Source organism: Mycteria americana, chromosome 4, assembly GCF_035582795.1.
Source record: "Mycteria americana isolate JAX WOST 10 ecotype Jacksonville Zoo and Gardens chromosome 4, USCA_MyAme_1.0, whole genome shotgun sequence".
Lineage (NCBI taxonomy): Eukaryota > Metazoa > Chordata > Aves > Ciconiiformes > Ciconiidae > Mycteria > Mycteria americana.
In genome coordinates, this window is record NC_134368.1 from 54,989,703 (window position 1) to 55,001,737 (window position 12,035).

A 12,035-nucleotide genomic window follows, 5' to 3' on the forward strand; every position below is an offset into this window, starting at 1 on the left:
GAATATATGACCAAAATTTGATGTGTTTCGATACAGTGAAGAATCCCAGTTTTAGAGCTAGTGTAATGAAAAAAGAAACTGCAAAAACAAATCAGACTTTTTAGTACCCCATTTTTGTTAGTTTGAAACATGAAATAATTTTTATTTTATGTTTTTGCTCCCTGCCTTCTAGCCATTTAAGCCAGGCTGCCCTCCAGCACAGAGGTGAGAGCTGGCAGATGTTGAAAGGGACTGATCAATCTCTGTAAGCTCCTAGCTACCAGACCTTCAAGGTACCAGCCTCGAAACATCACATTTTTTTCCTCAGCAGTTCAGGAAGCAGATCTCCGAGTTCCAGCTCAAAGAAAAGTTACCCCTCCACCACATTTCTTCCTTTGCTAAGGAAATTTTAATGAGAAGAGGGTTCATTCTCTCCAGTTTCTGCCTCTGAGGCAGCATCTTCCCCCATTTTCCTTGCGCATAAGGGCCGTTATCATTCTGTGTCAACCCACAGACAGCGAAACACTGCGACTGCTGTCAAGCAAGCAGCATGCCACTTACTCTGCCGAATAGGTCCCTCTTTGCCTAGTCACACAGAGCTGGCATAACACTAAAGCTTGACCCAAGGAACAGGATCAAATTAGCATCCAGGAATGTAAAATCAAACATTAAACTTACAAGAAAATCCATATTCATTCTGGGTTCTCTGTTCAGTTGAAATAGGATAAATGAAACCTTAAAAAGAAAGAAATTAAACAAAAATGGGAACAAAATCAAATTAATGAGGAAAACAAAAAAGGGAAGCATGAAAAATGGTTTAATTAAAAAGAAGAAGGAAAAGAAACTGATGGCACTTTAAAATTCTGATACAGCACAGAATTATGATTTTACATCCCCTGTCTCCTCCAGAGCCTTACTAAGAATTAATAAGCAGGCAGATTGAATTTCTAAGCCAAAATCGGTCTCGAGTCACTAACTTTGGAGTGCTTAAAGTCTTTCTTTTATTGAGCATAAACTCTAATGGATCTAATTTATTTCAGACATCAAGGGTCATTAGCATATGGAAAGTCTTTTTTCCCGATCCCTGCCATATGCTTTAATTCCCAGGACATGTTCGGTGAGGCTCTAAACAGTTTTTTTATTTAATTATAGTAGCTTGCTGTTGATCTAATAGAGCTAAAGGAGACCTGTCGTCACTGGTCAGAGGTTAAATACCCATTCGCTGAGCAGAGTCTATGCACAAAGCCCTCTGTCTGTATTTCCCGGGAATTATTTTATCCTGTCTTTAATACATGTTCAATAGGAATTCCTCAGGGAGCAAAGAATTTGTCAGCAAACGGGAAACTGAGTGGCTTCTCTTCGAAATTATTGCAAAATCAATAAGACCCTAGGGTCATAACATTATTTATTTGAAATCTTTGCAAGCACCATATATTGACAAAATCATAACACAATTTACAGCTGTATTTCGGAACGGGTAAATAAGGGAGATCGCTTCCTTTGTCTTTTCTTTCTGCATCTCCTACAGCACGGCACGCTGGAGCTGCTTAGTTGGCACACGAGTCCTGTGAACTCACTAAGCACCTCCCAGCTGCTTTCCATCCATACGGGAAACGAGTCAGATGCTCCAAGTCCCATCCGGCTGGAAAGGTAAATGACAAATCCAAAGTAAGGGAGGGAGTCGCTGTCAGGGACGGGATTAGAGTCAGTGCGAGACAGAAGGCACCTCTCCTCCATCACCTTCCCTTCAGTGCTTTTGAAGGGAATGTCACCCCCTCTCCTTGGATCGCACTGCGAGGAGCTCGCACAGCTGGGGACTCCCTGCAGGGGAAATGAAACGGGAAAATGCACTCCTGGCACGTTCCTAATGCACAGGACCACATTACAGGCAGACTGGAGTAATAATCCCTAGCTCCCAGAAATTCTGAGTTTGGGTGCTTGGCATCTGTTGTGCTTTACATAGCTCTTCCTGCTTGGCTGCACTGCTTGCTAATGAAGATACAGTCTATCCCAATCGCAGGTATAGACATACCTCCCCCTGAAGTTTCCAGACATTAACTATCGCGTAAATGCTACCTTAACTGAAACACCAGATGTATTAGGTTTGCGTGGCAAAGTTTTGGTAGTGGGGGGGCTACAGGGGTGGCTTCTGTGAGAAGCTGCTAGAACCTTCCCCCGTGCCTGACAGAGCCAATGCCAGCCGGCTCCAAGAGGGACCTGCTGCTGGCCAAGGCCGAGCCCATCAGTGACGGTGGTAGTGCCTCTGGGATAACCTAGCTAAGAAGGGGAAAAAGAAAACCAAACAAAACCCAAAGAACAAACAAACAAAAACCCCCTGCACAACAGCAACTGCAGCCAGAGAGAGGAGAGAGAATATGTGAGAGGAACAGCTCTGCAGACACCAAGGCCAGTGAAGAAGGAGAAGGAGGAGGTGCTCCAGGCACCGGAGCAGAGATTCCCCTGCAGCCCGTGGTGAAGACCATGGTGAGGCAGGCTGTCCCCCTGCAGCCCATGGAGGTTAATGGTGGAGCAGATATCCACCTGCCGCCCATGGAAGACCCCCACGCTGGAGCAGGTGGATGCCCGAAGGAGGCTGTGACCCTGTGGGAAGCCTGTGCTGGAGCAGGCTCCTGGCAGGACCTGTGGCTCCATGGAGAAAGGAGCCCATGCTGGAGCAGGTTTGCTGGCAGGACTTGTGACCCTATGGGGGACCCACGTTGGAGCAGTCTGTTCCTGAAGGACTGCACCCGTGGAAGGGACCCACGCTGGAGCAGTTCGTGAAGAACTGCAGCCCGTGGGAAGGGATCATGTTGGAGAAGTTTGTGGAGAACTGTGTCCCGTGGGAGGGACCCCACGCTGGAGCAGGGGAAGAGCGCGAGGAGTCCTCCCCCTGAGGAGGAAGGAGTGGCAGAAACAACGTGTGATGAACTGACCGCAACCCCCATTCCCCGAACCCCTGCGCTGCTGGGGAGGAGGGGGTAGAGAAATCGGGAATGAATTTGAGCCTGGGAAGAAGGGAGGGGTGGGGAGAAGGTGTTTTAAGATTTGGTTTTATTTCTCATTACCCTACTCTGATTTGATTTGTAATAAATTAAGTTAATTTCTCCAAGTTGAATCTGTTTTGCCTGTGACAGTAATTGGTGAATGATCTCTCCCTGCCCTTACCTCGACCCAGGAGCTTTTCATTATATTTCCTCTCCCCTGTCCAGCTGAGGAGCGGGAATGATAGAGTGGCTTTGGTGGGCACCTGGTGTCCAGCCAGGGTCAACCCACCACACCAGAACAAGAAGGGCCGCTTTTTGATGATAGTATTTTTTTCTGAGACATCGTGGGACAGACTACATTGTCTGTAATATCTTTTTAAAACTTTACTTCACAGCAATGATTCCAGTCTTATAATTGCTTTTAGGAATATTATGTTCTTACATTCATTTATTTGGTTCTTTGAGGCAAGTTCACCTATGTGTACTCTCAACATGCATACTCAATCTTTTGTAATAACTGTTTCCTACTTCTACTAGTCTACTCCAGGTAACTGGCCACAAAAAGTCAGGCGAGCAACTTCTGAGGGCTTGAGTGAGTGCTCAGCAAGTCTGTGCATGAATTTACAGTACCTTAGTTACTCCTCACTTACTCCCTAGGTGAATGCTGAGGCCCATATTTAGTCGACCTCAACTTCAGCTATAGCCTTATGTGCCATATTTCCTTTGGCAAGATGTCTCTGGAGACCAAGAGGCAGCCAGCAGGAAATACAAGGCACAAGGGCAAGGTGGAATTTAAGCTGGCTGCATCTCTGAACACCTTTTTGCCTCGTACTCAAATCCACTGGGAAAGCTGAGGACGTCTCTCTGCACTTCATGTGCCCCTGCATGTTCTCAGGGGACCCAGCATGGGGCAGCACACAACCCCCAGCCCTGCATCACCCACAGAGCTCGAGCTCACCCACGCAGAGCTGGAAAGGCTATTCCTCTCTCCTTACGTTGCATTTCAGCTGGCAAGTTTTGTATTAAAGGTTGTGCGTCATTCCTGCCACATCTGAAGTGATCTAGCAACTGCCACTCAATGGGCACAAAGGACTGGATTAGCTGTGATATTTCTGAAAGCATTTTCTCCTCCTGGGAAAATGGAAATCCAAATTCAAGTCTTTTCAGCAAAGTAAACAAATGTGGTCCTCAAATACTCTAAAAGAAATTTACCTTATTGCAACCTCTTCATAGACCTTGTTTGTCACAAATACTTATTTGCATCTTGCAAGTTTGCATAGATTATCTTACTGATAACTACGGAGAGCATCCTTCCAGCTACATAAGAGTGACACCAATTTCTTCAACAGAAATGTTTTGTGTATGTATTCAAAGGCACATCTATTAAGGTGGGAGGATGAGGCGAGGATACTGCCTGCTGCTTCCATTAGCCTCGCAAACCAACACGCTTAATAAAGTGAGCTTGAATTTATTTTCCTGTGTGTGCTGCGAACTGAACCAAGCACCCTGGCTTGCACAAGTGTCTGCAAGGACACATTTTTCAGCCTGAAAAACATGTGTTTTTTACATAGAAGAAAGGCATGGCCAAGGTGGAAGGGTTAAGGGCTGCCGAGTGAGATGCCATGCGTTTGAGTCACGGGCATGCCAATTTTTTGCTGAGAGCCAAGAGTCACAGCTGATCAACCTGGCTGTAGGTGGATAGGTGGCCACTCGTGCTGGATGTAAAGTCCTTGTTGAGGTGATGGCACTACACAAGCTATGCTGTGGTGGTCATACAACCCTGTCTGCTCGCAGTATGTGGGCAGGCTTCCCTGGCTGAAGCTAGCAGAGACCTTACCTTGGGTTGACTTTCAGCACCCCGCCGTCTGCTGGTCAAACGCCAGCTCCATTTGCACTTGCAAATTAAGCACATTTGTCGGAGATCACTCCAACATGGCAACTACAGATGCCTTCTGCCATTTGGGCAGGACTTTTTAGAATAAAACTACTTTTAAACACTCCTTTGTCACGGAAGTGCTCTTCCAGTGGCAGCGGCAAGGGGAAGGTTTGCAGCCATGCGCTGGTGGTGGTGGCTGGGCAGGAGGTAGGGTTATTGCCATGCTCCCAGCACAAGAGCACAGGTATTGCTTTAGAAAGCTGGCTTTCACACTGGTCCCTCTGACTATGCCTTCGAACAATGAGACAGGACATTTTCATCAGATAATGATGCAAACCTGCTGGGATTAGTAACTGAAATAATGAAGAATGACTTCCCTCCTCTCTTCAAAGTAACTGCACTGAAAAGGGATCTTTTCCTTGTGGTTTTTTTTTTTTCTTTTCTCCTTGTATCAACAGTGCTGCTTGGCAAGTGCCTGAGGGACTTCTACCAGGATCATCAAAATTTTTAACGAGGGTGAATTTAGAAAGGTTCTGGTGGGTTTGACACTGGGAAGGCTGCTGAGGCTGCTGACTCATACTCGGAGCAGCTGGTTTCACAGTGAGCTACTCGCTTTGAGAAAAGTAATTTAAGTTTCTTCCTACAGCTTGTTGGGAAATGTACATTTTCAAAGCGGCTTTTGATGTTTTGTTGTGTAACTTACTGCTGGATGAGTAAAATAGTAATAGTCATACTTTACACTTGCATAGTCCCTTCTGTTTGAGGCTCTCAGAGGCTTACCAAAAGTGGATATTTATTTCCCTCATTTTACAAGTACCTCACCCTATGTCATACCTGGAGAATCAGTGGGAGGCTTGGGTTAACACACAGAAATTGCACCAGTGTAATTGCACGGTAAATGCATTCATTAAAAAGCCTTTAATTAAGTTGATGTTTCTCCATGCGTTCTACTTTACATTCCACTTCAGGCTTGTAAATATATTTTTTGTCCCTGTGGAAGTGTTTCTATTAAGTATTAAAGGTGGGCTTTTTTTAACTAACATAATTACATTGGCACAAATCCTTTGTACAAATGCAGATGTATCATTATAAAGGTGCATTATGTACGCATTGCCTATTCTCTTTCTTTAAAGCATGCGAAGAGTAATTTAAGCACCTTTATAATGATGTACCACACTGGGAAAAGTGAAGAAGGGTGAATATGTCAGATTGTACTGAAAAGATAAACCAGTCCAATGTTGGTATATCGAAAAGACTTCAGCAGGCTTTTTATCAATTTAGTTTAACTGAATTTCAGCATCAGTCGCACTTGCACTGATTTGGGGAATTGTGTCCATTTAATTAAATAGATTTTGAAGCTCATTTAATTAGTTTGGTGCAGTTAGTGAAGGCAGATGATCCTCAAACACTGTAAGTCCAGCCTGAGCATTCTGGTCCCACATGCCTTGCTCTGACCTTCTGGAAACACATTTGTGCCAGAGGCCACAAGAGACTCAACGGCGGGTCTCTGTGGCTGAATGGCCTTCAGCGGATCTGCATGCGTGGGATCATCTGCTTCAGGGGGTTAGCTTTGACAAATAGACAGGCTGACCCTTTTTACAGCATGAATTCATCCGCTGCAATTTGCCTTGGGAGGAGTAGATAAACCTTCTGCCAAGCTGGGGGAAAATGAAGCATTTGGGAATGGAGAATCTCAGACCTATGAAAGATAATTGTGCAGAGATTATGGCACTGACTCCCTTGAGACTGAAATTGAAACAGAGTGTCACCAAATAGTCACCAAAATAACTTTTCTAAGCTCACTCGTTCTGCTGGGGAAGAATCTACCCCTCAGTGTATTCATGGGCATATATACACACACATGGTGTTCAGACTGGGAACTCAGTATCACGACCATAGGCATCCTGAAATCCTGTGTTGGATTTTACCTAGAAAGCCCTGGAAATATACTGCCTTGGCCTGCAAACTGGCATATTTTAAAGACAACTTTTATCCCTGTGGTATAAAACACTACGTCACGGCTTCATGCAGAGGGAACTTTGTAACTGGCTCCCCTTTTTGGTCCTTAATAGATTTTGCTAGCTTTCTAGTCATGCTGAATTTGTATTAATGGACATCAATTTTAGAGTGAATTGATCAGATCATGAAAATATTTTACTCTGTTGCTTGCAGAAGATAAAATATTCACATAAGAGAGAAAGAAAAATACCCAGTTTTCCATCTGTATTTTCCCCAGCTACTTTCTCTCTTCCCAGCAAGTAACTAGGTAAGATGGTGGAGTAGCTGAAGGTGATCTTTCTGGGCACTTATTTACTAGGGCTTATACAGTTTAGGTCTATTTACAAAAATATTTACAATTATCCTGCAAAGAAATTGCTTTACATCATTAGCTGCTGAGGTCACAGTTAATGATACATATTTTGAGACTGTACCAAGGTCAGTGAGAGTTGGAGACATGCACTTTCATTTAATAAAGTGAAGATTGCATAAAGCACGCCATAACTGCTTGTTTCTTTAATGAATCATATTTTAATCTGGCACCACTTGCTTCTAATCTATAAATGCTCTTTACTTTACCCTCTCTGTAGCAGTTTCAAAAGGAGCTAAGGTCATGTAATTACGTGGACCTTTTGAAAGCCTAGCCACAGGACATGTCTCAAGAACATCCTGTTGCAATGAACTCAACAGGTTGAGCATAATATATTTTAACAGCACTTTCCCCCCTTTTGGCTCCCAAGTCAATGCCCTTAAATTGCCTATAAGAAAAGAAGAGGGCGCTCATTCAACTGCTGCCTTTCTTCCTCTATTTTGATGGTTTTATCCAGTGTAGCAACAATGAAGTAGGAATAAGCTCTTGCTGGCGACAGACTCTGAACCACAGAGCTGCGATGGACAGATGAACAGAGACTAATTCTCACATGTAGATGCCTAAAATGTGAAGGAAGCAGTTCTTAGACGATTTAAAGTAGGTATGTGGTGCATTCATTGCGACATGGGAGTTTACTGGAACAACCCTTTGTTTCTCTGTGATACATACACGCCAGGTGAGTTCCAGAATTTAATAACTCAAAGCCAGCAAGCTGGTCATTTTTCCCATACCAGTCCCAAACAACATGCACCCAATTGCTCTGTTCTTAATTCCCCTGATGAGGTCTTTTTTTCAGCATTAATTCAGTTATCTTCTTCTTTCCCTAGACCCAGTGGCTCAGAATCTTCTTTGAAATCTTTGGGTTTGGCTGAAATTTTCTATAATCAGTCTCAGTCTCAGAAATTATCCTGAAAAGTCTGAGTCAAATCATGTTAAGAAACTTTTTTTTTAATTTGGTTTGGTTTTGTTCAATGGATCTCAATGGGTAAAAAACTAGTATATACTGCCGTTTCCAAATTCCAAGTTCTAGAAATTCAGTTTCTTTCCCTTTTCCTGTAAAATGCCATTCTCAATACAAAGACAGCCCAAATTTAAATTTTGTAAAACTCTGCACTCCTCAGAAGAGACATCTAGCAATTCTAAATTCTGAATGCCATTACAAAGAGACATTTTTGAGACAAAGAGGGAAAAAGGCACATGCCCCTGCAGTCTTTGCAGTGCTGTGACTGTAGCAGTGACCTAGCATTACTAGTCCTGTTGCCATCTTATGCCTCCTTCTGCCTTACCTAGTTCACCATTACCTCTCAGCAATCCTACAGCCTATCACCAGCTTGCTGAATTTCTTCATTAATTATTTTTAAAGGAAATTCTAGATGATCAATACAGGGTGCAAAGGCTCAAAGCTTTCAAAAGAAACTTTCAAAAGAGACTTTCAAGAGCTGTCAAAATGTTAACTCAGATGCATTGCAATGCTATAGGTTTCCATCTAGTCCCTATGATGGACAAGCAGTCACATATTCTCACGTTAGGAGAAGGAATTTAGGAGACTTAATTTGACATCCTGGAGTTTTGAATCGCTTCGTGCCGGTCCCACCATCCAGACTGCACAAACTTCCAGTATTTCCTTTTCTACAACAGGGCAGACTTAACGGTACAAGAGCAACCTTAGTGTAGACCCTGTATTCTGTTTAGTAAGACTTCATGTTCACTTAACATGTTTCTAATGCAGATTTACCACAGGAGAAATATTAACAATAATCTTTGAATTGTAATTGCTGTTAATTGTTTCTCTCCCCTGGAACCCTAGCACATAAAGAAGAAGATGTGATATCTTATACCTTATTTGCGGTGGTTAAAAATTTAAAAAAAACCACAACAAGCGAAGTCCCTGGAGCTGCAAAAAACTCTCAGACAGAATGTGCCCAGCTTCTTCCTATATTTGCTATTCCAAAGGAAGACCTTCATGTCTGCAGTAATGATGCTGAAGGTCAGATATGATATCAGGCATCCCAGAGATAATGCACAGTAATTTATTTTCCTTCTAAAGGACTAATTATTGGCATGTTCGGGGTGGGCTAATAAACAGGGAGCTTGAGGTTTTGTGACTGATTATTTACTTGGGTATTATCTCAGATCTTTCCTGAGCAGGTAGGTTAAATGGGGAGTCTCTCCTGTTCTGTCCTTGAACAGGAGTTTATGATATTCTATAATTAAGATTGCAACTATGTTTTAATTTTAAATTAGATTCTGACATTTTGTTAACATTGTTAGAAAGGTCTTGCCTGAGTTTAAACACGCATGTCATCTATATGGGGATGGGGGAAAATGGAAGAGTAGGATAACTCGTTGCTAAAATTTGATGTGGATTAGAATAGGCAATTTTGACATTATGCAATCTTTTACAGTTAAGGACTTTGACCTTTCAGCTAAATCTTATGTCAGTCTTTAGTATCTTAGAAGCACAGAACCTTAACATCGGGTTTGTTATGCATGTTTGACAGCAAAAGTAAATGCATGTCTAGCATTGCAATGTGCTAGATCGTGTATTTGCAAATTCTACATTTGCAATGACTGAATGTTAAATAGACTTCCTGGGGTTTGCTTTATTTTGCAATTGTAGCGGGACAAGAGCAAACAGGTTACAGGGAGAGCTGAAATAAGGACATGGGGCAGCACTGAAGAGGGGACACATGGCAAAAAACAAGATGAAGGAAGGGACAGCTGGGAGGGGATCGAAACTGTTAGGACTGCTGATGTTCAGTGACACGTATCGAAATCTTTGGCAGGTCTATAAGCTCACAGGTAAGGTAACTTGTATTCTTTGGCTTTCTGGCTTGTAACCACAAAAATCCCCGAGACTCCAGAATCAGTTGATCAGCTCAGTGTTCATTTCCCAAACTATAGAAACTTCCTTCCCCAACATAAGTTTTCATTTAACGATGCTGCCAATGTTTGTGTTGGTCCTTTATGTAGAACACAGATTTAGAAATAGAGAGCACTGAGTTTTATTCCTGATCCTGTCACTGACTCCCTGATGAGCCTTGGGCTGCTCATGTAACCTCACTCTGCCTGATACCCTGTCAGGAAAGCGAAAATCATGAAATATACCCACCTTTGTACATGGTAAGGAAAATATGAACATTATTGTCACTGTATGGTTGGTGCTTTTTCCACAATGAAGTTAATGTGTCAGACTTTATTATAAGCTTGCATTTTTCTTTCATCTGAGTAACTTCTTTTTTTTTAATGTGCAGAGGAATAAGGGAAGAATAAATGAAAAACCCAAGGGAATTAAGAAGAATGAAAATTACAGACAGACAAGGTTGGGGTTTTTCTCCTCTCTGCATGGCTATAATATTTTTGAATTAGTCGAGATTTTTCAAACCAGCCTAGAGATCTTAGAGCACTTGCCTTTCATTAAAATTAATGTGGGGGTGACTTCTTCTGAACTGACTGGGGTAAGACACAGTGCTTTCAGTGTCCTGGGTTCTGCTTGTGGCTCTGCACTTCTGTTTTCTCTCAGCGCTTTTATCTGCTTCAAGCAGTAGGTTTTCTAGGCAAGAGCTGTCAGTTGCAGAGGGCCCACCAGAGTGTGGATGCTTCTCAGCTGGGGATTTCTCATGTCGCTACAATAAAAGTAAAGATGAGTCGTAACTCTGAGATGTGTGCATAAACTCCCTTGGCTGCTACATCATTACATAGCAGTTGGGTTAAAAACAGAATAACGCATCATATCAAATAACAACATTACAGAAAACTTCCTCTAGGAACAGATGAGATGCATTCTTCAAATGAATGAAACTCCCCCTGCAAGGGCTCAGTCAAACAGGCCAGGTGGCTAAATCATTATGCTGACAGGCTGAACGTATTAGAAGTTCTCTCTTGACCCACATGCTCTTAATAAAAGGTTTTATTTCATTCCTCTGCACACACGGGCTTCTGTTGCAGTCTCCCCTGAGAGAGCTTTGCTTACCTCCTGGAGTCTGGAAAACATTCCCCTGCTCTTTGCACGATAATCTGCTCTGGAGGACCAGAGGTCCTCATCAAACTGCTCTGCCCTCTAATTCTTCCCTGAATGCCTGCTTTCAAAACAAGCCAAAAAGGGAAATGAATGCTTATTCCATCAGAGGTTCTGGCATGTTACATTAAACAAGCAGGGCATGTGCAGAATATATATGTTTCGTGAAGAAAGAGATGTTTGTATCAGGTTAATCTTGCTTTGTACTCGAGATCTGTGTATAAACAGGCACGAGACTGGAAAAGGGTAGCAGTTAACCATTTCATGCACAAGCATGACAAGCTGCATCTTTTTCACTCGCTTAGGCATTATCGTTGTAAGAGGGAACCTTAGGAACTTCGTACTGCCTTTCAGATGAGGATTTCAAAGCGCTCGGCAAATACAGGTTTGCCATCATCATTTCACATCAATCCACTCTTGACTAGAAGGCAGCCTTTTTTTAACAAGGAATGGAATTACTAGTCTGATAATAACATCTTCACCATGTATAGGTGCCTTTTTCTCAAGTGGTGTATCCGCTATTTGAATTTCCAAGTACTTAAGCTACATGCAGGGAGAGAACCAAAGTGACCCCAGAGTTAGTCCAGAGTCTTGTCTGTAATGACGGGTGAAGATGTTTTGAATCTTTTCCGCCATTCTTTAAGTGATAGTAGTACATCTCAGTCTTTTCATGCTCATTTATTTAAATCCAAAGCAACAAAGGAAAAGTCACACTGGATCTGACAACACTTGGCAATGAGTCACAAGTGGAAATTTCCTTTTGGCCTTATTCGATGACGGATTTGTATTCCATATTGTGAGACTGTATGA

General features: G+C 42.7%; 1 protein-coding gene across 1 annotated transcript in view; it reads right to left on the minus strand.

Moving 5' to 3' along the window:
• The window catches only part of UNC5C (unc-5 netrin receptor C), a 269,505-nt gene that overhangs the window by 31,871 nt on the left and 225,599 nt on the right, over positions 1-12,035 (minus strand). The window contains exon 8 of the mRNA XM_075499275.1: positions 658-714. Coding sequence (XP_075355390.1) covers positions 658-714 — 57 coding nt within the window. The remainder of the gene's footprint in view (positions 1-657; positions 715-12,035) is intronic.